The sequence below is a fragment of the Clarias gariepinus genome, chromosome 13, assembly GCF_024256425.1.
Source record: "Clarias gariepinus isolate MV-2021 ecotype Netherlands chromosome 13, CGAR_prim_01v2, whole genome shotgun sequence".
Classification (NCBI taxonomy): domain Eukaryota; kingdom Metazoa; phylum Chordata; class Actinopteri; order Siluriformes; family Clariidae; genus Clarias; species Clarias gariepinus.
In genome coordinates this window covers 12,381,291-12,408,909 of record NC_071112.1, presented here as the reverse complement: position 1 = coordinate 12,408,909, position 27,619 = coordinate 12,381,291, and the positions used below count along the sequence as shown (strand labels likewise).

Sequence of the window (27,619 nt, the reverse complement as noted above, 5' to 3'; positions counted from 1 at the left end):
CTTGTCTTTTTGGTGTATATATTTTTGTCACAGTACTCTGCGGAAAGAAATAGAAAAGTTGAGATCAAATTTGTAAAGAAAAAAGTTACTGTACATAGTTAAAGTACAGGTTTAAAGAAACAGCCAGTTTACAATCTCCCTAGACAGTAGGAAACTCAGGTTGGACTCCTTCTGCATGCTGTCTGGATGAAAGACGAGAGAGGGCCCTTGGAGCCGCAGTACCATGGTGAGATATGAGCGAGATCAAGAGCTTCCCCGCTCTCTTTTTGTACTTGGTGCTAATCAGGCCCAGACCTGCTCTGACCTACTCCTCTCAGGGTGGAGTGCAGCGGAGCTTTACCCATCCCTGACCTCTCCCTCTTTCTTTCTCCCAGACGTCCCCCCCAATCCGCCCTACAGAGCTTACAGGACTCCTTCGGCCCGCACGGACCTCGCCGCTCCACTTTTCAATGGCAATAAAGTGTTACATGATTTGTTACCCTTAAACCTCTAACCCTAAAACCGCCCCCACTCCGTTTAGGCCACAAGTACCGGGGGTCAGAAAAGGGTCACGGGGCGGCCATGATTTCCTCTGTCGGGCCCATTCCTCCAAACGGTACAAAACAACGGCCCCCCAGCGTCCAGTTAACGGAGGCTTATTGCACAGCTATGGAATGCTTAGACATCAGTTTACAGCTCCTTTTGGAGAAAAAAAAAACAGCTTTATTAAAACACGAGCAAAATGCAATGTGGAATAAAGAAGACGAAAAAAATAGTAAACAGCAGATTCAGTTCCTCTCAGCTTTCAAGCCTTCCTGCCATTGTTTTTCAAGATGGCTGTTGCACAAAAGAGAAGCTCGGGTCAACCTCTATAAATTAGTTTCTGCGTACAATGCAAACCGAATAGTGCTGCTTATTTTTATTTTTTTTTTGCCATCACTACAAAGGAAGGTCAGAGATGAGACAAGAGTGCTGAGATTTCCATGATGCAACTGCAGGTTCCAAATAAATGATGAAGTACACTGCGTCTTTATTTTTTGTGTTTTTCCTCGGCAGACTCCACTCTCCAGTTTTAGATTCATTGTTCTTGTCACAACAATCTCCCTGTTAAAGTGCTTTCCAAATAAGGTCATGTTGTTGTTTGTGTCCAGATGTTCTCTTCCAGGGTTAAGTGTAAGTACCGTGCATGCATGTGCATCATAGTCATGAAAATAACTTATTGTGATCAATACAAAAAAGTGTCATAGCAGTAGAAGTGTGTATTTATGTTGATTTCTTACAGTACGTTGCTAAAGGCACACTGCATATTCTGAGAATAGAGGCTGTTGCTCTGTTTCGTCATGAACATCTCATCAAATTCAGGTCCATTCGTCCGTTGTGCTCTTACAGCCAGACATCCCACAAATGCATGCGGCTATAAGCTTTACTCAGACAATATGCCAAAGAATGGCCATCCACAGAGGATTGCACTTGCTTATTAATGTGGGAGAGAGGTTCACGTAATGGGCTACAGCAGCGCTCAGCATGCTCTCTCCATTACTGGCTCTGGCCAAGCGCGGAGACCGCTCAGCACCGCAAACTGGCCAAGACTCGATGGAAAGCATGTTCTAGAATCTTAAAGAGACAAGGACACCGTAATAATTTCTTTTAGAGTGTTTCATGACTCATGATTTCATATTTTACATGCTATCGAGAGAATTAAAACACTTCCAGCAAAAAAAAAGTAAGATCATCTTTCTTTACACACTACATCTATAAAGCATCCTGTGATCCTCAGTTGTGTAGTTATGCTCAGGAGGATCTATTAATTCTACAACTGTGTCATTTGATAAAAGCAGTTACAGTTTGGATGTGAAAATAGAGCCTACTTTTTTTTTTCTTGAAGCAAAGTACAGCTTTTCAAATAAAAAAAAACGTGAGGGAATAAAAGCTTGAAGACATCTTTCAGGAGAGAATAGATCCAGATTGTTATTACAATCAGATGGGATGTATGTGCAGGCACGAAATGGCATTTCAGCTGTTGTTTAACTTTGGCTGAGGTTGTAAGCACTCTGCACAGCTGTGTGCACTCCACCATTAACATATCTATCTTTCACTGCCACAGCAGGTGTGTGATCATGAGCTGCTATAGATTTAGTTCGGATCCACTGGGGTGCTCGCAGACAGGCAAAAGAGATCTGACCAAATCGTTCTTTAGCAACAATTAGCTATCATTGTGTGATCTGATTCCAGGGCTTGAGAGAATTGTGCAAGAATATCGTTACTATCGGAATGCATTACAAATTTTTCACCAGGTAGTTTTCCAGTCTCTTGTGTCTTTTAGGTCTGAGTTACATACAGTATGTTTTGTGAGTTGGGGGTATAGCTCAGTGGTAGAGCATTTGACTGCAGATCAAGTATGTTTTGTGAATTTTTGTTTTTTCCCGGTCACCTTGCTGGCCTGTAATATCCCTCTGTGAAATAAAAGTTTTTTTCTTTTTGTATTACTTATTTTTTTATTACTTATTTTATTCTATTTTAATAACCCTTTCCTTATTTGGAATATAATATGGCCTTATGCTGAATGTTATTTAGAATAGAGTCAAATTTAATTTTTATTATTATGCCCTATATAACATGAGAAATATATATGATTGCATGCTGCTACCTCAAGCTGTCTGCTGTAGAAACGATTCCCAGTTTGTACAAAGTCTGATATTTTGCATGATGTAGTTTTTTTTATGTGTAATGGTATTAAACTCTTTCCTTATTTGCAGCTCTTTTCGGTAAGAAAGTAACTATAATATGGCCTTATGCAGAATATAAGGACTCATTGTTCTCAAAGCTCACCCTCTCATACATTTGTTTGTTTTACAGTAACACTTTGGAGACATGAAGGGAAGCTTCAAATAAAGGGCCCCTTGTTTTAACCTTCGGGGGAGAAAAAAAAAAAAGACTTTGGCAGGTGGGGGAGGTCGCTGTGCTGTACTGTCTTAAAGGTCATAGACCAAAGTGACTGGTTTGGACACTGGAAGACAGGCAGGAGATGAGCTGACATTCAGAAAGATGTGTGACTAAAACACAGACTTGGGAAAATATGATTCTGTAATTCGTAAGGAAACTGAGGATGAATATGATAGGGGGAAAACAAACTGTGGCCCGCCCAAGCCGCAAGTTCACAATTGTGAGTGAGATCTCCTGATGAGAGCTGTCACTGCCTTGTTACTATGAAACAAATGTTCTTGCTCGATAGTGATGTTGTGTTTGCGTGTGTCTGCACACTTAACCCCAGCTTTCTTCCAAAACAGCCAGAGCTACCAATCCTGCTGATTGCAAAGAGCTATCACAACGCTGCAGGCTTCTTAGACAGACGTTCAAAGGATCCTCCTTTTTGGCCAAAACAAGGCCAATGATCATTTATCATCATAAAATAAATCATGTATGGATCTGAACGCAGAGATGAGACACTGTGGAATTACATGTGGCCAATGCCTCGTTTAACGTTTAAATGTTTTAGAAGGCAGATGTGATTAGTTATTTCATTAAATAGTTGCCAATGGCAACATAATATTTTTTTCTGTGATGATGGCCAGGGAAGGATGGCATGCTTGTTGAGAGTGGAATGAAGCTGTAGGTGGCGAGTCTCTGCTTTTTTACTCTTTTTCTTATTTTGAGGTGCGCTTGTAAATATTTTGTAATATGTTCTATTACAAGGGGGGGGGAATCAGTAGCAAATAAATGGTTAACTTGAATAAAGTAAAGCTTTCAGTGGTTGGCAGGAGTTAGATCTTGACTATGAATTGTGTAGGTTTTTATTATTTACTTATACATTCCTAATCATATACATACAAAAATATAAAACATCTATAGAAAAACTTTAAATAAAAAATAAAAATTGCAAAGTGTTCAAAGTGTTCCTTATCAGAACTTCAAATGACTGTAACTGATAAAACTTTAAAACTGGCACACTAGGCTAAAGAGAAAGGTATAATTAAGATTTTACATTAAACAAGCTGATTTTTATGATTCCTTCCTGACTCCAGGTGTGTCTGGTCTAGACACCCCACTCCCTCATTTTATCATTAGACTCCAGATTTTTTTTTTTATCATTTTATCGTAGCTTACAGATAAGATATGCACTATTACTAGTTAAAGGCAGCTTATCTGAGTATTAATGATGGCTCACATAGTTGAGAAAGCAGCTGCTAAATTTGTGGTTCAGTCTGTTTTTGCAGAATGGATGAGTCCTGATCTGCTCCATACTTCTTGCCTGAACTCGTGAGCTGTCTTATGTCATAGTTTGGACATCTCTTGTTGCTATTTATTGCCATGAGCTGTCCGGATAGGCTAAAAAAGCTCTTGACACCAGCTATTGGTTTTCAACACCAGCACTCCCACCTGCTAACAGTGTGCCTACCTCAGTGCTGCTGGAACAGTGACACACAGCCCTGTGCAGCTCTCTTCTTCACTATACTCTTCTATAGCTTCTGAATAGTTTTCTATGCTGTTGTTTTCACTGAGGCTGGAGAAGGAGTGTTGAGTCTCACCAGGACTTTCTGCATATTCACTAAACTGTCTTTTACATCTAAACATTAATTAAGTGTTAAAGCAATTTGTATTTTTTTATGGCCACTATGGAAAATTTTACTGTTTAGTAAAAATACCATTAAGTGTACCAAAAATGTCATTATTTATTTATTATCTGCTTACATAATTTTTTTATAGATCAATACACGCGTTTACTTTTCAATCGTGTCCTAATAGTTTTCGGTATCATTCCTAGGAATACATTTAAGCTAATTACGGCGTTGTAAAATCAAGGACTCTTTTTGTTTGTTTTTAGTTTTTTTTTTTTTCATCAACAAAACTAAACTTTGAAAGACTCGGACCGTCCGACTTCCTTCTAATTCTAACATCGAAAACTTCCTCCAAAAGCTAAATTAATTATGAGCCGCCAAGTAATAAAGCATTTTCTGAGCCTTTCCTATAGGGCGTAGATTATTCCATATTCGGTTTGTTAACTGCTTTGTTTGTATACATGTTTTGGTATGACATGTAATATCAAATTAGGATTTTTTTTATCTTGAATCTTTTTTATTCTGAAATTTTTTTTATAAAGTTGTTTATAATGATGAAAACTATCATTTAATTATTTGGCATCGACCTATAATTTAGCAATTATTCTTTGTTCTCGTTATTATATTTGCTATTAATTCGGCTATTATAAATATTAAGTATTTAAATAGCATTAAATAGTTGTTTTTATATATTGTTTAATATTTATTTATTAATATTTCTATTAATTATTCTAGTTAGCCTGTTTTTATATTGTTATTGTTGCTGTCGTTGGTATAATAATAATAATAATAATAATAATAATAATAATAATAATAATTTTTAGAGTTCTTTTCTATCCCCTTTATTCCCAGTGTTTGGCTCCACGTTAGCCTATAAGGAATAAGGAACGCGGCATGCAGCCATTCCTCTGTACATTATTTTGTTTGGGAAAAATCAGGAGTGTAGTGTAGTGTTCCCTGCCATCCGAGAAGATAATGGTTACTGATCCCATTCTTTCAGTCATAATGTTCAAGTGGGCTGAGATTAATGACCAGCTTCTTACTGTAGCTCCCTGCTGCCTGCTGCATGACTCACACTTGTGTTTCTAACCCAGGCCGATAAATCGCTCTTCCACGTTTAACACGTCAATGTACAGCAAAACACCGAGTGGAAAAGAATTTCCGTATTAACAATCAGTTAATAAAAAATGATTAGGAAATAGTTTGACTTATCAACTGGTTTACTTTAGTTAAAACCTCTTGTTGATTATAAGCCGTGTATTTACAGCATAAAAGTGAACTTTGAATTTAATATTATTTATACCTCAGTATTTAATGTTTTATTTGTTGACACCAGTATGCCCTATCAGGCAGGCCGGTTTCTCGATTATATCCTTTTTTTTTATTTTTACATAGGCCTATATATAAACATGTTGAACAGCCAACTAGAACTCCATACACAGCAGAAAAGTCCTGATAGTTGCCTCATGTACAAGTATGAAACTCAGTCATGCTGATGGTAATGCTAAAGATTTGGCATTCATTTCTAGCAGGTAATTTAGCACAATGTTTTCTCGCAATAACGAAGAAAAAATGTTTGTTCAATTGTGGTTAATTTCTTGGAAATCGGTGTGAAGCATGCACACAGTTATATTCTCCTCCAGGAGGGGTCGCCATAACGTTACTGAGTCTCTCTCTCTCTCTTTCTGCCAGCATTTACTCTTATTTACACTTCTTGCGAAATGTCTCACTTTGCTACCCCCTGCGCTTTCTGCAACATATTTCTGAACCTCGGTCAGTTTGTTTAAATAAATAAATAAACATTTTTATTTATCTGAAGGAAAAAAAAGATTTCAAAAAAAAAAAGATAATAAAAAATTATTATTATTATTATTATTATTAATAGATGGCCACCTTGTGATTGTTAGTTTCACCGGATTAGGCACTGGTTATTACAGATTTCTCAGGGAAAATATTATTTTTCTGTTGTTGGATGTTGATCGAGTTTAAAAGGGAATTTAAGAGCCGCCCTAAGGAGTGCACCTAATGAGGGAATATCAGATAATTCCCTTAATCTGAGAAGATTATAGACTGACGCTCACCATCCTCGAGGCTTCACTCAGCTCAGATCTGTTGGTTAGAGTCGCGCAGTATTTGCTTTTCAGGCTGATCGCTGCTGCTCGGGTGTGTAACTGGTGTGTTCACTCGCTCGGGTTCAGAGCTCAAGATCTCCGCGACGCGCCCGAGCTCAGGAGAAATTTCTCCATCTTATTTTAGGGGAGAGGAAAGGATTCGCTCAGTGTTTTACTAAGATAAACGGATGAAATCGGGCTGAATTGAGAAAAAGGAGCTTTTCACGCTGACGTTTAGCTACAGGAAAAAGACGAATAAGCCACAATTTCAGTATTCTCCGTATCCCCGCCTGAGCATTTTTATATAAAAAAAACTTACAACTCTTATAATTATAAACTACCAATTACTGATACCTGTAAGACAGAGAAACTCTAGTATAGATGTTTTATCTTCTCCACCCACGGGCATATTTTTGGTGCAAGTAAATGAAAAAAAGGCCTTCACATATAATACCTATAATTATCCATATATGCTATAGTTACTACTACTAATACTACTACTACAACTAATAATAATAATAATAATAATAATAATAATAATAATAATAATTAGATGGCCACCTTGTGATCAATAATAATAATAATAATAATAATAATATGTATTATTAGCGTTTGTGTTATTGTTATAATATTTTATAATAATAATAATAATAATAATAATAATAATAATAATAATAATAACTATTATTATTATGAGAAAAAGAAGAAGAAAAAGATAGGTGACATTCGTTGCAAATTACATTGCAAATACATACATTCGTTGCAAATTAAAGAATGCGTTTTCTTTCGAACAATAATAATATTTACGCTTGTCTGATAAGCAATAACATAAATAACTATTATGATGGTAACATTAGCTAAATTTCTGCAAGGAATAAAGTGACAACTAAAACACGCACACACACACACACACACACGTCGCGCCTGCGTTGTGTGAACCTCATATTTTTGGAGCTCATTATATGAGTACACAAAGTGTTTTCTGCTGAGTCTCACTCATCCTCAGTTTATACAAATCTTCCACTCTGTTCATTACAGACTGATTAAATTCTTCAGGTTGCGTTATAACCCATAGTTCCGTCTTAAACTGGAAACAACAACATGAGTCTAGCACCGACTGCAAAGGAGACACCACGGAAAGCCATTTTAGAAAGTGCTGGAGTGTGTGAGCGAAAGCTGCAGTGATTTAAAGTGAGCTGATTTGAGCTCCGTGGCTGTGTTAGTGCTGAGAAAGCTGAGCTCTTTAGCGGACAGCAGCAGCATCTGGCTTGGTGAATGCATATACAACCAGCAAAAAAAAAAAAAAAAAAAAGAAATTGGGTTTAGCGTATAACTCTAGAGCTGAATTCAGCCCCAAGCTCGTTTTGTAATGACAAAAGAAAACGGGAGAAGAAAGAAAGCAACAACCTCCCGTCGTGGAGAGACTTTAGGTTGGTTTATAATAAAGCATTTCTTTCTCCCCCCCGCGCTTTATTGATCAGTCACTCTGAGCTAATGTAATTATCCTCATCAATAGGGGAGTGCAGGGGGAATCATTATGAGGCTGACAGTGATAAATGATCACCGAAATGTGGCCTTTTCTCTAAGGAATCCCCCCACCCTACTACCCTCTACACACACACACACACACACAACACACGGCGGCACAGAAACACCTCATGGCAGAAAGAGTGATTTTTAAACGAATGAATTAAAAAAACGAAATAATTATTTAGTCGTTTTATTGGAACATTCGGAATGTTCAATAATAAATTTTAGTAGGTAATAAATCACTAATTTCCTTAAAACAACAATAATACTTGGGTAAATAAACGAGTTCAGGATGCCACACTTTATTAGATGCATGTACCATACGTAGGGCTATATATTTTTTACATTTATTTAATTATAAATATCCTCAATATATATATATATTTTTTTTGCTTATGAACGTAAAATGTTTACATGTAAATAAAAACAACATCTCTCATGTCTGAATAATTGCAAATGAAACTAGTTCGATCGAAAAATGAGATGAGATCGCATCTCGCCTCCTGTTTGAGCGCATGTAATGGCGCATGTTAGAGCTGATCCGCTCACACACTCCGGGTTAACAGTGGATTAACGCGCCGGCTTTGTGCGCTCCCAGTGCCGCTTGTTTATTGTGTGTGTGCGCGCGGGCGCGCGCGCCTGTGTGTGTGCGTGCGTGCGTGCGCGTGCGCGGGGGGGGCGGCTCTGCCACAGAGGAGATGGAGGGCTGGGGTTGCTCGGCTCGCCTGGATCATCCATCATCCCTGTCACCCCGAATCGGCAACGAGAGGCAGCAAAGGCAATCTACCTCCTGTCTGCCCACAAAAGAAAAGGAGAAAGGGGGAAAAACTATTAATATTAAAATTCTCCTCCTCGCAATAATCCATTTTTTTCCCAGTGCATCTTACATTCTCAGGTTTCTGTTTGTTAGACCTGTTTAATAACTGGACGCGTTCATTTTACAGTCACATCATTTTGTTCCGTTGTTTACTGAGACCTGAATGTAACGTTTAAAACAAATATAATAGTAAATACATGTAACACATATTAGCTCTTATTTGTCTGAACGAAAGCGACAGCGGTTTCTGGTTGAGCTCTTAATTATAGCAGGAAGTTTCACACAATTGCGCTTTTTATTCATTTAATTCGCCTTGCGATTAATCATTAATCATTAATCAATAGCAGTTAAAGCAAAATTCGGGAGCAGGATTCGTGTAAGTAGTCCGGGCAACCTGACCAATGTGTTGTTTAACAAACTCAAAATTAGCTCTTTTCTCTGTTTGTTTAAATGTGCATGATTACTAAGCACTGAAAATAAGTTCATGTTATAGTAATAGCATAATAATAATAATAATAATAATAATAATAAAGTATTATTACGAAACGAACAGATGCAAAGATAAAAAAAACAAGAGAAGAAAAAGCGTACAGATTGGTTTGGTAGGGAAGTCTTGTATATTATTAGTATTAGCAATATTATTTTAGTTATTACATTATGTTAGTATTATTTGCTATTTTAATTGTGGACTTTTTTTTAACTTCAAGCCTTTATTATTATTATTATTATTATTATTATTATTATTATCAGGTAATAGTTTAGTTTAAATTTAAAATATAGTTAAAATAGTTTAGTTTAAATATAAAAATAATATCTATCTATCTATCTGTGTGTGTATGTTAAGATTAACTAATATATATATATATATATATATATATATATATATATATATATATATATATATACACACACAGTATATATATATATACACACACAGTATATATATATATATATATATATATATATATATATATATATATATATATATATATATATATATATATATATATATGTTTTTTGTGTAAAGAAACACTAAGGCTGAATTTCATTGAGGAAGGGTGTGTGTGTGTGTGTGTGTGTGTGTGAGAGAGAGAGAGAGAGAGAGAGAGAGAGAGAGATGCCGCTGTGTGAGTGGCGCATAAACTGAGGACACACTGAACACACAGCCAGCAGGGGGCGCCTTAGAGCACATATTCAAACGCACACACAGACACTCAACAGGAGAAAACAGCTATTGTTTCGGCTAACGCTAAAGCGCCGGTAAAACAAACTACCCTAATGCTAAGGACACAACCGTATACTCTATCTGCTCTTCCTAAATTATTTACATTTTAAAGTCTCAATACTATTAATAAATCACAGCAAAAATGTAAGCTCGTAAAATATTTTTAAATACAAAAGTGTTTTTAAGCCATCATGGCCAAAATACAACAAGAATCTGCAGTCTGTCGTAGTGTAGTAGTAGTAGTAGTAATAATTATAATTATTATAATAATTATTATCTCTTAAAACATGCAGTAGTTTCAACACACGTTTGAGAACACTGGAATCTAACAAAATCAAAAATGAAATATTTATTACAGCATTTGTGACTGAACACCTTTGAAACATTACGTCACAGTCCTCATACAAGTATTTAATGTATTTTTTTGACAAAGCTTAAGGGGGGGACAGCATCTTTATCATCTAGTGAGGAACACGTGCTGAAAAAGGAAGGAATTCATGGACATACAATATCAATGCCACAGCAGATCTGAAACTAGCAAAAAACATTCTTTTTTTCAATTGAGGTAAACACATAGAATATCTAACAGGAAACAATTAATAGACTGAACTCTGTACGAAGTTTGTTACAATATTCTCTTAGCTCTTCTCCAAGCTTTGAGTTCATAATTTAAGTTCATTTTTTTTCCTCTTCTTTTTTAAAAGTTTTTTTTTTTTGGGTGCATCAACCACCGATAGCTTCTTTAAGTGCCAAGGAATCCACCATAGTGTGTGTGCTGTCCATATGGTGCGCGTGTTGATCCAGAGGCATGGAAACTAGTGTGGGATGTTGCTTTTCAACGGATATGCTTCCTTCAATAGGCTCTTCCGTGATAGAGAGTCCATGATACAAAAAAAAAAAAATCATAATAATAATAATAAAATAAAAATGTATAAAACCAACACAATCCAGTGCTTGGGCAATTCAAACTAAGAACTTTACCTACAGGGAAACATTCATTCATGAACCAAACAAAGAGGGGCCTGAAATAAAGGTTTGCGTTAAATCAGACAGAGAGAGCAGGCTTTACTCAGCAGCCTCTCTGTAGAGTGCTACTTCTGGTCCTTATTGGGACGGGTCCACTGCCTGCTCGGGTCTTGGTGTTAATGCCGATAATAGATGTTTCTTCCCTTATATTTATTTCTTTGTTTTATTTTTTTATTGCTGCAATGAGACCACCTCTCCCTCAGGGAACAGCACGCACAGTGTGAAAAGCAAGGGATTAAACTTGAATTCTAGCACTAGGTCTGGAAACATAAATCGAGTGATCAACCAAAATGCACAAGTTTTAACTTAGTGTCTATACTTTTATACTACAGTAGTTGTAACTCTTGGAGTCTCTTTTGTCTTTTTTTTTTTAAATCTTCCAGAATTATTTATTTAAAATGGTTCAAATGAGAGCATGTTTCAATGAGTGTCGTGTACATGTGGGTGCGCGCGCACGTGTATGTGTGTGTGTGTGTGTTTATTTCAGTTTGCACTATTGTGCAATAAGTCCAAAATGTCTTCTGTTGATCTTTAACAAAAGCCCAAGACTTTACAAAGTGTTCTTGTCAGCTTGGTCCTCCATCGATGAAAGTAACAAATTTGACAAGATTAAAAAAATTATCACAGCTCATCTGGAATTCCATATTGTGAGTGTCTAATTCTGGTCAAAATTGTTCCATATTCATTCTGTTCTTAAAAATAGTCACAAAAAATCGCTTTAGTGGAGTGGATGGGGGGGTGCAGGGATGGGGGAAGTTTGGAGTGGATTTCTCGCTTGCTCTTGTCTGGTTCCCTTTACACTACTGGGCGTGGATGTCCAGGCCTTGTCCACCAGTGCTGTGGTCGATGGGGGTGAGAATAGGGGGGCTCTGTGCAGACATGCTCATGGCGGGATGAGGAGGAGGTCCTCCGTGCATCAGCATGGCGGGGTGAGGAGGCACGTGGCCTGGAACGTAGTGCAGCGGGGGTCCGTGTCGTAGCTGAGAGAGGTGTGGTGGCATCTGTGGAGGAGGAGGAGGTGGAGGAGAATAAGGTAACGGTGCCATGCTCATGCCCATAGGACCACTCTGAGGTACGTACTCCCCTGGCATGCCCTGCAGACCTGCAAAAAACACACAGAGACAAAAAGTCAGCAATCATGCTTACACGTCTACTGTGTACACACTCTATAACATTACGCATGTGAGCTAGTGTTTCACGATTTTCATTCCGAATAGAATAAAATAGGCCCTGGAGAAGTTTGATCTGTGTTCTATTTTTTAATATTTTTTTCCATACCGAGCGGCACACTAAGCATTGAATCGGATATTTGATTAAACATAGAGCAAATCCACATCCCTGAGTCTTTTTGCTCATGTATCGCACTGAGTGTGTAGGACACATGAAAAACTACACTGCAGTATTTCAGGGCCTTGTGGGACACAGTCAGCCCGATACATTCCTGCTCACTTCTCATGCTGTAAAGTGATCTGCACATCCATCCTCCAACATCACAAACTGGCAAGATGCAAAGAAACCTGCGTATACATCCAATCCCCTGCTGAGTTTAGTGGTCAAATTTGATTTAAATCCCTTTAACTAAAGTATAAAATAATTTCAGGCTTCAGTTAACTATCACAACATGAGAAATGCACGTAATAGTGTTTTTCCTCTTAAGGGAACGTTTTGAGAAAGCAAAGGAAAACTGGAAATGTGGTAGTGGAAATGGCTCCGAGAAAAACGTAATGATTAAAGGATGTTAAGACGCCACAACAAATTATGAATTGTTTACAAAAAAACGTTGAGGTTGAGGCTTGTGTGTGTGTGTGTGTGAATGTGCTATATGTTGTGGAGGTCACTAGTGCCACTGTGTAATACTACAGGTTTTCAGGTATGGGCGTGGATCAGGCCAGGGGACAGCGGAGGCCTGCTTTGTAATGTGAACCCCTAGGGGATTAGCAACGGCCAGTTGAGGCGGGGAAGAGGGGGTCGCCCCAAGGTCACCAAGCATGCTCACTCTCTGCATTCCTCTACCTTGGTACCCTGCAATTAAGAAATGACACAGGAGGGCTTGCAGGGGGGGGGGGGGGAAGAGCAGCTGAGAGTGAAATTAATGAGCGATCTTGTTGGTCGAAAGACATTTCATTTTGAGTACTAGCTTTCTTTCACCTTACTTTATTTCATTCCAATGCACATGTTTGTTAAGGGGCTCTTTTAAAAGCCTGCTATCGCAGCCATAAAAAGTGTAAATCAATCTCGCCAGGGAGGGCAGCAAGAGTGCTCTCACCTCCGTATAACCTAGATCGGCTCCTGTTAAAAGGCCCAGCAGATGTTTTTGACACTGTAAGCTGGTAATCTCAAGTCTTGTAAGCTGCAGTCATTCTGTTAAGTAGATCTGTGCACCCCCCCCCTCCTTTATTAACAGGAGTGGTAAAACCATCTGAGGACAATAATGCCGCCTGGACCGGCCTACTCTCTCTGCCTGCTCCAGCAGAGCAGTCTGCTCAATGGCTGATGATAATTAACTACCAAATATACCATATTGTGTGGCTGCGTAATCAAATCAAGAGAGGGTAATATTCCTCTGTATTAAGCTATTAATGTAATTGGTCATGAAGCATAAAATATGTTGTGTAATTAAATAGTCTAGAAAGTATATAGCCTATATTAAGAATTATCCAAGCTGAGCAAATGTTGTCTCTCTCTGGCTGTTTTAGGGAACATTGCTCTCTGCATTTTTGACTCCATTAGCAGTGTGGTGGTGGTGATGTCGTTTGGTTGCTTTGGGGGGGGGGTGTTTGAAATAGGCTGTCAGAAGAATCGTCATGGTGACCCTTTGGAAAATCCACTGCCTATTTACATATAAAGGGTTCTTTTAATCAAGGTAAGTGTTATTATATTGTGCCTCATTGAGCAGAGGAGTTTAGGTGTTAAATAAAATTTCCTCTGCCCTGGCGCCTTTGGGATGTGATATGTCTTGATTTCTCAAATGTCAGTGCCACGGTGCTGGCGGGAGGTATAATGGGTGTCTTAATCAGGCAACAGCCATTTAGCCTTGGAGAGAAAGAAAAAGCGAGAGGGCGAGAGAAGAGAAATCCCCCATTTTATAGGCAGGCATTTTTTAACGTCTGAGCCCCTTTGAATTTATCTCGGCATCTCTCCTGTCTCTGGGTCTTATGTTTGGGATTCAGCGCCCCCCCTCCCTTCTCTCCTGTAAAAAAAATAATCAAAACACACGGGTTCCTCCTAGTGAAAGATCGGTCGTGTCACCCTCGGCCCGTATATCTCGCCCAGGGACCATAATGTACTGCTGCATTCCCGGCTTTGCATATAAGATAATTTGGGCATCAATCCTTCCCCAGACAGATTTATGTCACTCTGAGGACAGTTTCACTTCTCCTTCTTTATCGCTTCACTGGAGCCTGCTTAATTTCTCCCCGTCAGCCCCTGCCCCTAGAGATGTTATTTTTTCCCTAAATGTCCAACATTTGCATTGGCTGCTGGAGATGGGGAGAGCAATGCCACTCTTAAATAAATTTGTGGCCAGTGCTTTTCTCCTTTGCTTTTTCTTCGCCTGGCGTCTGGCGCCAAAAGTCCGCTCCTCCAGGGTGGGCACTGCAATACTTCCTTCTCTCCTATTAAACCCATAGCAGGCTCATCCAACACAGTATGCACCAGGGGTTTGAAGGTTATGCGTGGAATGTGTTTGCCGTTATTTAGGGTCAGTATCACGGAGATCCAAAGAGTGAAAAAAAGAATGTGGAAGGAAAAAGCTGAGAAAAAGCACCGGTGTACTTACTTCCCCCTTTTCATTGAGTTTTGTTTTACAAGGTGGGGGTTACATGTAGTGCCATTGCCCATCCATGCCCATATTCATCCCCATTCCGCTCATAGGCCCTGGAAGAGGAGAGAAACACCAGAGAGGGATATGAGTCACAGATAGTCAGAACAGAACCCACCACTAGAAAGAGACAGGTACAGTGACAGAAAGATAGCGAAAGATATACCACCCAAGAGAGGCACCTGTTGACTGAAATTTGTGCCTGAGATCAATAATGAATGAGAATAAACAGGCGGCAGGCACAGAGAGTCTGAAATGGCATGCTTGGAGAAGCAGAGCAGACCAAGAGCTAAACCAGATCTAAACCAGGAGTTAGTACTGATCAGGTCAAGACAGTGGTTAGTACCCGGGCATTGAAGAGGCAAGATATGAGCTTACCTGCTGGCCGGATTCCCATGTGTTGCTGGCCATCCAGCACAAAGCTGCCCATGGGTTGACCCTCTGGACTGTACGCTGCTCCCTGGCTCACTGAAGGATCAAGAAGAAAACCTGATTGTAGTCAAAACGTGGACAGGAGGGGAGAAGAAGAGAAGACATACCAGACAATGAGCAAATATCCCAGCTCTAACCCAAACACACTATAAGACATTGTGATACATTGATGAGTCAAAGACCTACAAAGAGATCTTGCAGAGCCAATCCAGTACACACTTGCACATGTTCGCAAGAAAAGGACAAACTAAACAAACTCTCCAGGAAAGTGAAAGCAGAAAGCATCTGAATGCTTTACAACAGAAAAGAATAAGACAGGATCAACTAGCCCACGTATGTATAACAATTCCTGTGATATTACGAAAATATCACGCTATTACGTTATTATGAGCATTCGTCTGTTATCTCCAGAACATTACGAGAAGCGGTTAGTCATGCTGTATTTGGAAAGTTTGCTGATTGCAACATCATGCATCCAGATATTCAAAACATATCCCAACCCCCGTGCCAGGAGGAGCAATTTCAAAACACCCTAATTCAGTAAAAGTTTCACATCGTTTACACAATTTCCTTCGCAATTTCAGGGAATTCTTCCAAATGTTATGTCTATAAAACCCCTAAATGTCATTGCGACTAAACTGATCATTTTGTGAGTTATAAATACCATTTTTGGAGTTTTACCACCTTGTGCTTTTTAATCATCTGGGCTTCTAAAAGATCTAAAAGATCTGGCAAATCAACGTCTAATCAACATACAATGCGTAATCGCTTTAATCCTTTAACAAAAATAGCAGCTCTGTTTATACCTGTATGCCAGAGGCAGAAATCAGAACTAAATCAATAACCACAAAACCCTCTGGATTCCTGCTTCATATTTTCAAAACGAATTAATTACTAAGAATTACAAGAAGCATATTATGAAGCATATTACGGAGACAGTTAAACGCTCTACACATTCCTCTAAAGTACTCTTGTGGCCAATTAGCATTTCACAGAGAATGTGTGCTAATGTACCTCTAACAAGCTAGATTGGGAACATCTAATTAGAGCCATCAGCTAACATGCTTGGTCATATTGGCACATGTCCCACTGAGGACGCAGGAAAGCAGAGGATGGGAAAAGAGCTGCAGTTCGTCCCATAATGGCAGGCTGTGTGGGTGTGTGAGTGCGGGTGTGTGTGTGTGTGTGTGTGTGTGTGAGAATGTTTATCTGCCAAAGACCAGATTGGAAAAGGGAGCAGAGAAACAGAGAGCGATGGCTTTACCTGCTCGATTTGACTGGTCAATCATGGGCTGTACTATTCTTCTTCTGGCATTAATGAACCTGGGAAAAGACAAGACAGAGGGAAAGAACAGAGACTTTAAATCACCTACCATTAAAGGAGACAAATATTCATTACAGAGCACAATCAAGACAAAGCCATTTGCATGACTTTATGGCTGCATTAGTGGCTAGCTCCTCGAAAAGCAATCAAAACCGAGAAACAACAAACAAAGGAGCGATTGTGCTCAGGCTTGGGAGCCCAAAGTGGTATCCTTTTAATGTCCCTTATGATGTATTCCTTCAGCTTAATAAAGCTTTTGATTACTTTTGGTAACTATGGCTACTCAAAAGACATTCCACAAGCATTGCATGTAGTTGTGGTGAGGCCACTGTGCATCTGACACTCTGGGGCTCTTCGTGCTGCACCTTCACACCGGTCCTCTCCTGCACATAAACGTTACTCTTAGTGGGTTATCGCTCATTAGAAATTCAGAATAAGTTAAAAGTTTGTGAGGGCCAAGACACAAATGGTTCCTTTCAGTCTTTCACTGGCCTTCTCCGTACCCCCCTCTCTGGCTGCATTGTAGGGGGCTTTTGCTCCCCTCCCAGATGTCTTTAAACGAGGACCAGGCACTGCCCCTCTGTGCTTTCACGAGGTATTGTTATGTCAGCAAGCCCATCAATTAGGCTGTCTGAAGTTTTATCACCACCGCAGCGGCAAATAAGTGCAGTTCCACAAAGCCACCCTGGCCCTTCTCTCTTCTGACGCTTTGCACTGTAAAGCCTGCAGGGTCACCACAAGGTTAGTGCCAGCCAGGGAAGCCCTTTCTTTCAGGCAGAATGGGACGCCCAAGGCCGTATCAAGTCAAAGACATGCCACTCTGTGCTGAATGAAAAGGCGCTCTTTTAACACACTCAGATTGCACCGAGATGTTAGGGCTACAGGTACCAACATGTGTTCGATATTAGAGAGAGGGGTTACAATCAGGGCCAGGCTGTCCTCAATGAACAACGGTGGGAGACGTAGCCTAGCGCACCCAGAGCAATGCTACAGGGCTGGTCATTAGATGCAAAGGAGAACTGGAATCAATTTGGGCCCCTAATCCCTCATGAACCCCTGATACCTGCCCTTACCTTCTCCTATTAACTTAAACGCCTGTAATCTGGGCTTTCAAAGTGACAGGCTTAAATTTACAAAATACACAGCTGGGAAAAGAGAAGTCCGGCTCATTTGCTCCGAATGAATGTTTCTTCCTGACTTCAAGAGATGAGCGGCTTTGGCAATTAAAGAAAGAATCAGGTGGTATTAAAAAAGGGCATTGTACTAAGGCAGAGCAATTGGAGCAAATCATTTCTATCTATCTATCTATCTATCTATCTATCTATCTATCTATCTGTCTATCTATCTATACAGTGTCAGTGTCTAATATTAGGTATTCTATTTTTATTCTATCTATTTTAAACCACAGACTTCTTAATGATCCCCAGTGATAACTGAAATCAAACTTGCATGCATCATGTCCTCTCTAAGGGCTGTCTTTGTTGTCAGAAAATGCCACTATCCCTGTAGTGAGGTTGAGATTTAATCTCTGGCATGTAAACACAGGGTAAAAAAAAAAAAAAAAAAATCCCCCCTGTCAGGATTTTCTGGACAGACAGCAAAAACGAAGGCTGCCAAGCTCTACATAGCTTTAACTTGCTGCCTTAAAGCTCTTGAAAGCTCAAATCAGAACCATGTGCACCCTCCCCCTCTGCCATGCTCCCAGAACTGGACCATAAACACGTAATGTTAGGAATGTTTCTCACAGGTGAGGAATATGCCCACTTTCTATTAGACTATATTCAGCCAGGAAGAGAAATAATTACACACACCAGTTAGCAGGGTTTTATCTAGAAAGCATGCCGTTTTATTTAATAAAGCCAGATTCAGTATGTAATGCAGGGTATTATTATATTATGATATTATTATATTGTATTATCTGCCTTTTGGCAAAGAGAGCTAGATAAAATTGTCCTTGAGCAAACACGCTCCGCATAAAACACACAGTTTTTTTTTCAAAGTTATTTATGTATTTCTTAAACAGCTGCCACCGGGATTGACCTCTTCATGTCCGTGCCATCCCCACTGGACACATCTTTGCACAATACAACACACACACACACAAACACCGCAGCGCCTGTTTTCCTTCTCCAAACTGTTGCCACAGTAACACAGCGGGGGCTGACCAGGGCCCTCTTCTGCCCCCAAAGCGCCTTTTATCAGTTTGAGTAAAGCCAATTGAGATTATCAGAGCTGGGCTTGATAACACTGTTTTCCCTCCTCCCATGAGCTGCTAATGGGGTGTGCTTAGAACAACACCCATGCCAAGCCTCCAGAGAAAAGCAGCTTGAGCTGGCACACTGGAGCAGGGGCCTGCCGAAACACACTCAAGACTCTCAAGACACACACACACACACAGACCAGGGGGACATAACCGCAACCGCTACCTCCCTGTGTGAGTCCCAAATGTGTACCAAGTCCGGCCACGAGGACAGGGTACTTCCAAACTCTTACAACCATTTTTATTATTTACATCTGGTAGAGTACTTATTATAGCCTGAGCCTGCATAACATTATATACGAGTCGCACGCCCCTCTCTCTCTCACACACATATATATATATATATACACACACATACACTGCTGAACATTCCCCTGTGAGCATACTGACTTGTATTATCACCCCTCCCCCTGTCCCCTAAACCCAGCATGGGAACTCCATGCTGTCTTCAAACAAATAATTAAAGGCTAGGTGAAGGGGTCACTGAAAGGTCATTTCTCTGGATACTCGACAGAATGTGTACATTACTGCAGAAGATAAAAAAAAAAAACCTGGCACTCTGGCTGTTTAATGGGTAGGCTGGCAGCTTTTACAAATCAATCGAGGAAACAAAACAACGAGTATTTTCGAAAACGCAGGAAAGTAGAAGAAAATTGTAAATCCTGCCAGAGTAAAATGATAAAACAAACCAAAAAAAAAATACAGTTGTAGCTAACCAGTGTGTTTTGGGGAAAACAACTCAATTTCTTCTTCCCACAGAGAAACCGCGTCGATCTTCCCTGCCTTTATGAGATGCTCTGTCAGTGGATCACTTTCACTAAGATTTAGAGCAGCGGCATACAAAAACCCACGGCCAGTGCAAATAGGAATAATGGAGACAAAGCTGCAGGAGTCCACTTGACATCACTCTACCGTGGAGCTGCATCAACAATCTCTGCCCAACCAGAAATCTCAACTCAAACGGCCCAAGGGGAGCTTCTACAGTACAGCCGTGCCGGCAAGCGTGTTAAACAGGCTCCTGCGCTCTCGACTACATTTTTGCCTTGCTATGTCACATGACATGGAGTAATGCAGTAATCCTACAGATGAGTTTCTGGAGGCAGCAGTGGTGGCCCTGCTGAATCACTGAAATCGGTGAATAGATTACTCCTATCAGGAAGATAGAGAAAGTCGGGATATGTATTTAATTCCGTTTTCTGGTTCTCGATTCAGTTTTTTTGGTCAGATCGGATGTCTTGAAGCTTCGCATTTATAGTTAAGTGACTTTTATCTAACACGTGCACATTGATATGTCATTGCTAAAACACGCCATGAGTTCATGCACCCACTCATTTATTTCGAACAATGGATGCAATTTTAACAAAAAACAAAATGCTTGCAATTCATGAATAGCTAAAGTGAAAACCAGACGCCTCACTTTAGCTATTCATCACCTATTGCTAGTATTGCTATGAAATCCCTGAGCTGCTTGTGCTGACTGATGACATCAGCGAGCGCCATATGCATGCGCAGAGGCAAAAAAGTTGCAAGAATTTAAGTCGCAAAACTACATATCGAAAACGTATCCGATCTATGACCACATACAAAAGTGATTCAGATTTAGTTTGCCTTCGAAAAACGGATTAAGGTAAAAAAAAAATAATAATATTGCAGTTGAGTCACATTAGGCTGATAATGTAAATGTAGCCTGAGAGACAGGATCTATAGTGTACTGAGGCCACGCCTGGTAACTAGCTCTTGCTGTGAGCATTCCTTCTCTAGGAAAACTTCACGCCAAACCGCCTTGCCCTGAAGCCTAGCCGAGAGACATCTGCCCCAACCAATCAAAGTGGGCAATCTTGGAAGCCTAGCTAATCAGCGCCAGGGTCACTTGTTTGACAAGTTTGCAATGACTGAACTAAACACCCAGAAAGGACCACAGTGCTTGGAGGTATCTGGAGATACTTGATGCAAGACTGCATATCAGAGGGTTAATCTGGGCAGCGCTTACCCTGAGGAGCTTTTGGAACCAAGCATGAATGTGTAAAAGGAGTGACATAATGCAAAGATTACTTCAGCCAAACAGCTAAGAAGGGATATAGTATGTCAGTACGCTAGAAAAAAAAAAATCTTCCTCTTTCCTTCAACCATATTTAGCTTTGTCAGACTAAACTTACTGATTATGTTTTGACAGCACTGCTGTCTGCTATCAATTAAATCTCACTTCTAACAGGAAATCTCAAAACGAAATTAAATAAGACACTCTTGAGGAAGATTTTTTTTAATGACTAGAGGGGGAAAATCGCTTCGGTTTCAACTTTGACCTGGGAAGTGTACACAGATTAAACCTGGGAAGCGTGGGTTTAATAAAAGCAAACATGTCCCAATTATCACCCACTAACAGGGTCAGGCGTGTGTCTGCAGGCCACCGGCAGCTTCTAATCTCCTACGGGGTAAATACAGATTTCAGATCGGCCTGCTGGACGGACAAAGTAACTATTTAAGCTGGTTGCCAGCTTGTGCCTATCTGTGGATTTATCATAAACTATCTGAGAGGATCTATTCAAAGCCAGTATAGACGAGGGGTGGAGGGGAAAAAAAGAAAGTGAGTGACGCTGGCAAAGAGGGGAGGAGTGTGCAGAGTCTGCCTCCGGCCCATGAGATTTCTCTCTTCTTTAACTTAAAACAGGAGTCGGGAGACATAACGCGGCAAGCATTACCTCAGCCTGTCGCTTGATTCAGTACAGATGGGAGAGCAAGCTGAGCAGGACTGTGTGTGTGTGAGTGTGTGTGAGCGTGTCTCTTTTGGACGAAGGCTGTGGGAGCCTGTGTTCAGACCATTGTGGTGTTTACATAGTTCTCTGCTGCTCCTCTTAGAAAGAAAAAGTGCTTCACCTTTTCTTACCTTGGCAGATTTCACTGCTTCATTTCCTCCCCTGGCCCTACCATTCCTCTCTCTCTCTCTCTCTCCCCCGTTTTCTTTTCTTTCCACAGGCTTCAGCTCTCCCCCCAACTCCTGCTGCATTCCTCTCTGTCACATATGAAGAGAATTTGTACTGGTTCTCTCGCTCTCTGTCTCTCCCAGCTATTTTCCTGCGCCAGTTTCTCGTCAGCAGGAGTCATTAAGATCCAAGTGGAAAATCAGACAAAGAATTATATATTTGTTTTGCAAACTGACACGATTTAATGAGCTGCTAATTAAAATAAATCAATAGCACTGCAGCACTCTCTCTGTCTCATTCTGTCTGTTTCTCTCTCTCTCTCTGAAGCATCATGCTGCAGTCAGAGCAAAGCAATAATTCTGGCTCTGTCTCCAGACATGCTGTGATGGCTGAATCCATTTCAGAGATTCCAGATTGGCGTCTATCAGAGCAGTCAAGCTCCATGTAAAAAAAAAGAAAAAAAAAAAGCACTGGAACTTTTCCACTCGTCCATGAGCTTTGGCATCCCAGAGCAGAACTGTAGAAAAGAGAACTGATGCGCCTCTACAACTCTTCCTTTAATGGCACAGATCTAAACGTTACTAGGAGGCAATGTGGAGCTGCAGCACCTGTGGCACGTTCTCACTTAGATACAAACTCATGCACATGCAGGGAACACCCCACTGAGGGATGTCACCCCCCAGTTTGCTGGACAGTCCAAATCTACCCCTGTGTTGAAGGAGCAGGCCCAGCTGTTAACTGTCTGTCAAACACCTTGTGTGGTGGCGTAGGCCAGGAAGCCCGGGTTGTCGCGCCTTTGATCCTGTGAGCAGCAGCTGCTGGTTCGTACAGCACGACTTTGTTCTTCCAATTCTGCTCTCCCCATTCTGTCCTGCGGCACAAAACCAGCCGAATCTGTTGGAGACGAGTTGATGGGGGTGAGGGGCAGAAAGGAAGGGGCTGAACGTGAAAAAAATATATAAAAAAAACTCTTCTTCTTTTTCTTGCTATATCAACAAGCTCTGACAACTGCGCCGAGGTTTTTCTTGGCCCCAACACAGCTCACAGGCATCTCCTTTTGACGCTCCCCCACTCCCTGCTTTAAGATATACGGTAGTTATTGTTCAAATCAGTCTATGAATGGAATGGGCTGAGGCCAAGGCAGCCCCAGGCGTCAACACACCTGTGTGAACGAGGCCTTCTTCTTGTAGCAACCGAGCGAAGCTAACCAACACTAGCACCACCAGTTTTCAGATCCTTAGAGAGAAGGATATACCTTTTTTTTCTTCTCTCTCACTCTCTGGTGCTTTCACTTTCAGGCAGCACCTAATCTTTCCCCCTCGTTAATCCCCTTTCTTCTCTACGCAGACACCTTTGCTCTGGAATGTTTTGTACCAGTGCTATTATTTTTGATCATCACTGCCAGAAGAAGTATTAGGAGTCCGTCCACATTCTCTTACCTCCCCAACACCACCCTCCATCACCACAATGCCTTTACACATGGAAAAAAAACCTGTGATGAGGGTATATGGGGGTACATAATCCATTCTCTTTCTTTTCCCTACACTTCATGTACTAGAGAGAAATAGATATATATATTTTGGGGTATTTTTTCACCTTTTGAAGTGAGTTTCGAAACATCCTGTGTGTGTCGACATAGCTGTGTGTCTGCTTCGCACATATGGAGACTGACAGAGGTGGCCAGTGCTGTAAGGTAGTCTCATTCCTCAAAGAATCTCAACTCACCTTTCTTGCTCAGGTTATCTCATATGGGAATAACACAGAACAATGAGCAGACCAACACATGCCAAAAGCATACACACACACACACACACACACACCGAAACATGAGTGTTTGAGGGTAAATGTTAAGGGGAAGGTGTTGCCCAGGACCTTTCTGCAGGGGGGCTTCAAGGGTCCCGCAGTCCTGCCCAGTCATTCAGTTCAGGCGTAATGCTCTCAATTATCTTCCTCTTATTGACCACAGGCAGGGAGAGGTAGCAAGTCTCTATCATTACACCACCTCCTGGAAATGAGAAGGTCATGCATTGGGGTCGGTGGTCCCATTCTATTCAGTGTAGAAAGGCCTGGAGCCTGTCCCTGATCACCCCTCACCCTTGTTTTCTCTTACAACTGAGCCGTGTTTGAGTCTTTTGTGCAACGCAGCAGGGAGGGCAGGTATAATCTCTGTTTCCCTGCACCCTCACCTCACATTTTCTTTATGCTATCAGAAATATGGGCTCCTTTTTTCTCTTTGCTGCTTTCATTCCTCCTACTCTCTTTCTGCTCTCCCTCCCGTTCCTGCAAGCCTTGGTAATCGAGTAACAGACTCCACGACTCCTCGTATTGTCAGGAACCAAACAGACGGCTTTGTGGATTACCAGGGGAACCTGATAATGACGCTACGGAGGCATGAGATTTCAAACAAAATTGAGCGTCAATTGACTGCATCATCTTGGCAACACGAGTGCCTGCGCGGCTACAGTCAGACAGGAAATAAGGCCAATCTATTTCCTTTGCCTCATATCAAACGCCTTTTTCACTGAGCTTCTAGTGGGGAATATAATGGGCTGCTGCCACGAGAGAGGGAGGCCTGTATAGAGGGACTTCAAATGTTCTTCTTACATAACACAAATACCGCTGAATTGCACATGAGGGTTTCGAAGAGACAGAGAGAACACAAAGTTGGCAGAAGGCTGCCCCCATTTTTCCTTTTCCCCTTTGGCTTATGAGGGAGTGGTGAATGTAGGGCAGTGAAAATGCAACATCTCAGCAATTAGAAAAAGCCACCTTAAGCATCAGATAGGGAGAGAGAGAGAGAGTAAAATATGGATGTATGAATGAAGCATGGTTGCTACCACCCTTGGCATAGAAACAGTAAAACAAATGGATATGAGGTTCCTAATACTACTTCCTCTCTTGGGATACTACATAGCCAGTGTGCGTTTGTGCATTTTTAGGTACGTTTATGAGCTCTACATCAGCCCTGTAAATGAGAGACAGTAACGTCCAGCAGTTAAACATCTTGCTTTTCTGGACCCTCCCTTTGAATAATTGATGTGGCACGCGGCTCAGTACACACACGCACACAAGCTAAACCTCCAGGCATGTTTGGGGGTGACAAGCTAAACAACACATCACCAACATAAACAGTCCACTGTGCTGGAAGGATTGACCCCATGACCCCCACGAGTACTAGTCCAGCCCTGAAGCTGTACATATGGGGAGTGTATGTCCTCCTTACACCACAAACGTATCATCGAGACGCTTCAGTATAGCATGTGTCCATCTAGACCACTTCCTCAAGAACAGCTCTGTTTTTATTAGCTTACGTTCAAGCATCGTTATTAAGCCAGTTGTAGTAGGATGAATCTGCTAGGTGACCTCCAAAAAATAATTCTTATTTCTGCTTCTATCTCGCTCTTCCGCGGTAGGACCTATGGACCTACAGGATAGATTGTAAGGTGGAGACTAGAAGTGGTGCTGTGAGCGAGAGTTTCCATTCCTTTCCTGAAACACAGTTCTACTCTCACTAATGAAAATCCTGCAGCAAACCATTGAACCAGTCTTTATATCAAGGCCATAAGGAGCACAGAGAATGAGAAATAGGAAGAGAGATAGCTTTTCTCCTCTTTTAATAAGGCCGTGCCGGCCGACAAGAGACTATTTAGACGATAAACAAAAAAGTGAAAGCCAGGAACACCTTGTGCTCAGTGCAGATCTTCCAAATTGCTGTTTCTCGCCCAGTGAAAAGATTTCTGACCCTTTGCGTGCACCAGCTTTTTGATGTAGGACAGTTGTTCTGTACATGCTCAAATTGAAACATCACCTTTGTGATGGCTTAATAAATATTCATAAGGCCAAGTGTGGGGAATGAGGTGGGCGATGACGCTCTATTGTGTTTCTAAGCGCTGGTGTGCTGAATGGTCGCGATATCGGCCTGCCTGCTTTGATAACTCCATTGAGTAAAGAGCAAAGGTGCTCGTTTGATTTTTTTCTCTCTTTCAGCATCTCGGCAAAATCGCAAATTACTGCGCTGGTATCCATGCAAATTTGGGATGCGGTCCAATGTGTGAATTGTTTCCCAGGGCTTGGGGACATCTATGTAGTGTTCTGGCACTCGCTGTGATGGTACCTCATCCGTAACAGCCTTGCTCTTTGGCATGAGGTGCTTACAGAAACAAAAACAGACTATTGATTTATTGTGTCTTCCATGATGGGGTTATTGGCATGCACCTCTACACCACAGGGCACTCGCAATAAAATTCCGGCTCTAAAGAAAGCAGCAAACAGGTTCTAGAAATACATTAGTGCCTTGTTTGCAGATGTGATTATGAGGTTGAGTGAGTGAATAAGCAAGGAAGGAATAAGCATCCAGAGAGAGAAAAAGCGTGTCTGAACAAGGTGAGAATGCCGGATGGCCAGACTGGAGGAGCTTATTTTGGTTCAGTCATGTCAGGAACTGCCTCCCATGACCCACACCCCTTCTTACTCCCTTCACACCCCCGGGCTGAGCCATATGCACCTGTCAAATCCACACTCACCTTCCTGCCACAATTTTATATTGATAAACTCCTTAATTCACTGCTCATACTTCAGTCCGTAGGCCCATACCCTTGCTCGGTCACTCTCTTTTTCTTTAACGCCCTTTTATTCCGTTGCAATGTCAGCAGGAGGAATGCACCACACAACACTACTCTCCCTCAATCCCACCCTTCTTTTTTTTTCTTTCTCTCTCTTACTGCTTTCCTACACTGTAGGCTTTATTTCTCGAATGTGGGCTGTATTTACCCCATGCTTGGGCTGGGAGGAAGAACTGATATACGGCTCTCTATAAATAATGTCAGCTGCGGAAAAAGCCAATTGATCTGTGTGCGACTTTCCCCCTCAGTAGCACTGCCAGAGTACACAGACAGGAAGCTCCGCAGTGACAAGACCCATACATCCCAGCACTACCAGGCTGCTTGCATAGCCAATGAGGACCTTTTGTGGTGTAACTGAAGGTTCATTGATTAATGTGCTTCCATGTTTAACCTAACGACAATGTGAATCAAACTATGGTTACACGCTTAAACTTTACTCTCTTGTTCGGAGAGCATTTAAAATGTTCTGCCCCTTATTTTCAATGAAGCAAGCAGATATCTATTATCTCTGAGAAACAAAGTGGGGCTGACGTTAGCGGCACAAATCAAGGCCAATATCGCATCCCTTACAGCTGTACAGTGAGGAGAACCATGGAGAAACCATTCCATCCAATGAGCACTAAAGTGAAATGGAACCTCATAAACAGAGCCTTGACTGTATAGACTTTACATTTTATCTTTAAGCACTTTCCCTTTTATGGGCCTTTGCTCCGTCTAATCCAGAAAGCAAGAGAGAGAGAGAGACAGAGAGAGAGAGAGAGAGAATGTAAGTAAGAACAAGACCGGCAGAGATAAAGGAAAAAGAAACGAACAGAGAGGAAAGGAGAGAGGAGAGGCCACAAATCTTGCTGCTATTCCAGTACGTGACATCTCCGCTCGTTTGCGGCTGCTCATTAACAAACAATACTGCTGTGAAATTGGTTTAATGACAACGTAATAAAATTGCTATTCTGCTCACAGATGGCCTGAGGCGCATGGAGACTCGGCGAGGCTCAC

The 27,619-nt window shown here is 41.1% G+C and overlaps 1 protein-coding gene across 10 annotated transcripts in view; it reads right to left on the bottom strand.

Annotated features, from left to right (window-relative positions):
- Window positions 1–10,542: 10,542 nt before the first annotated feature.
- The window catches only part of meis2a (Meis homeobox 2a), a 69,936-nt gene continuing 52,859 nt past the window's right edge, over window positions 10,543–27,619 (bottom strand). For 6 of the 10 annotated variants that reach the window (XM_053509439.1, XM_053509438.1, XM_053509440.1 and 3 more), the window contains 4 exons: window positions 16,761–16,819; window positions 15,443–15,553; window positions 15,023–15,120; window positions 12,207–12,346 (listed from right to left, as the gene is read on the bottom strand). In XM_053509439.1, coding sequence (XP_053365414.1) covers window positions 15,062–15,120; window positions 15,443–15,553; window positions 16,761–16,819 — 229 coding nt within the window. In that variant the 3' untranslated portion in view covers window positions 12,207–12,346; window positions 15,023–15,061. Of the gene's footprint in view, window positions 12,347–15,022; window positions 15,121–15,442; window positions 15,554–16,760; window positions 16,820–27,619 lie in introns of all 10 variants that reach the window. The other 4 variants (XM_053509446.1, XM_053509442.1, XM_053509445.1 and 1 more) reach the window with 2 other exon arrangements.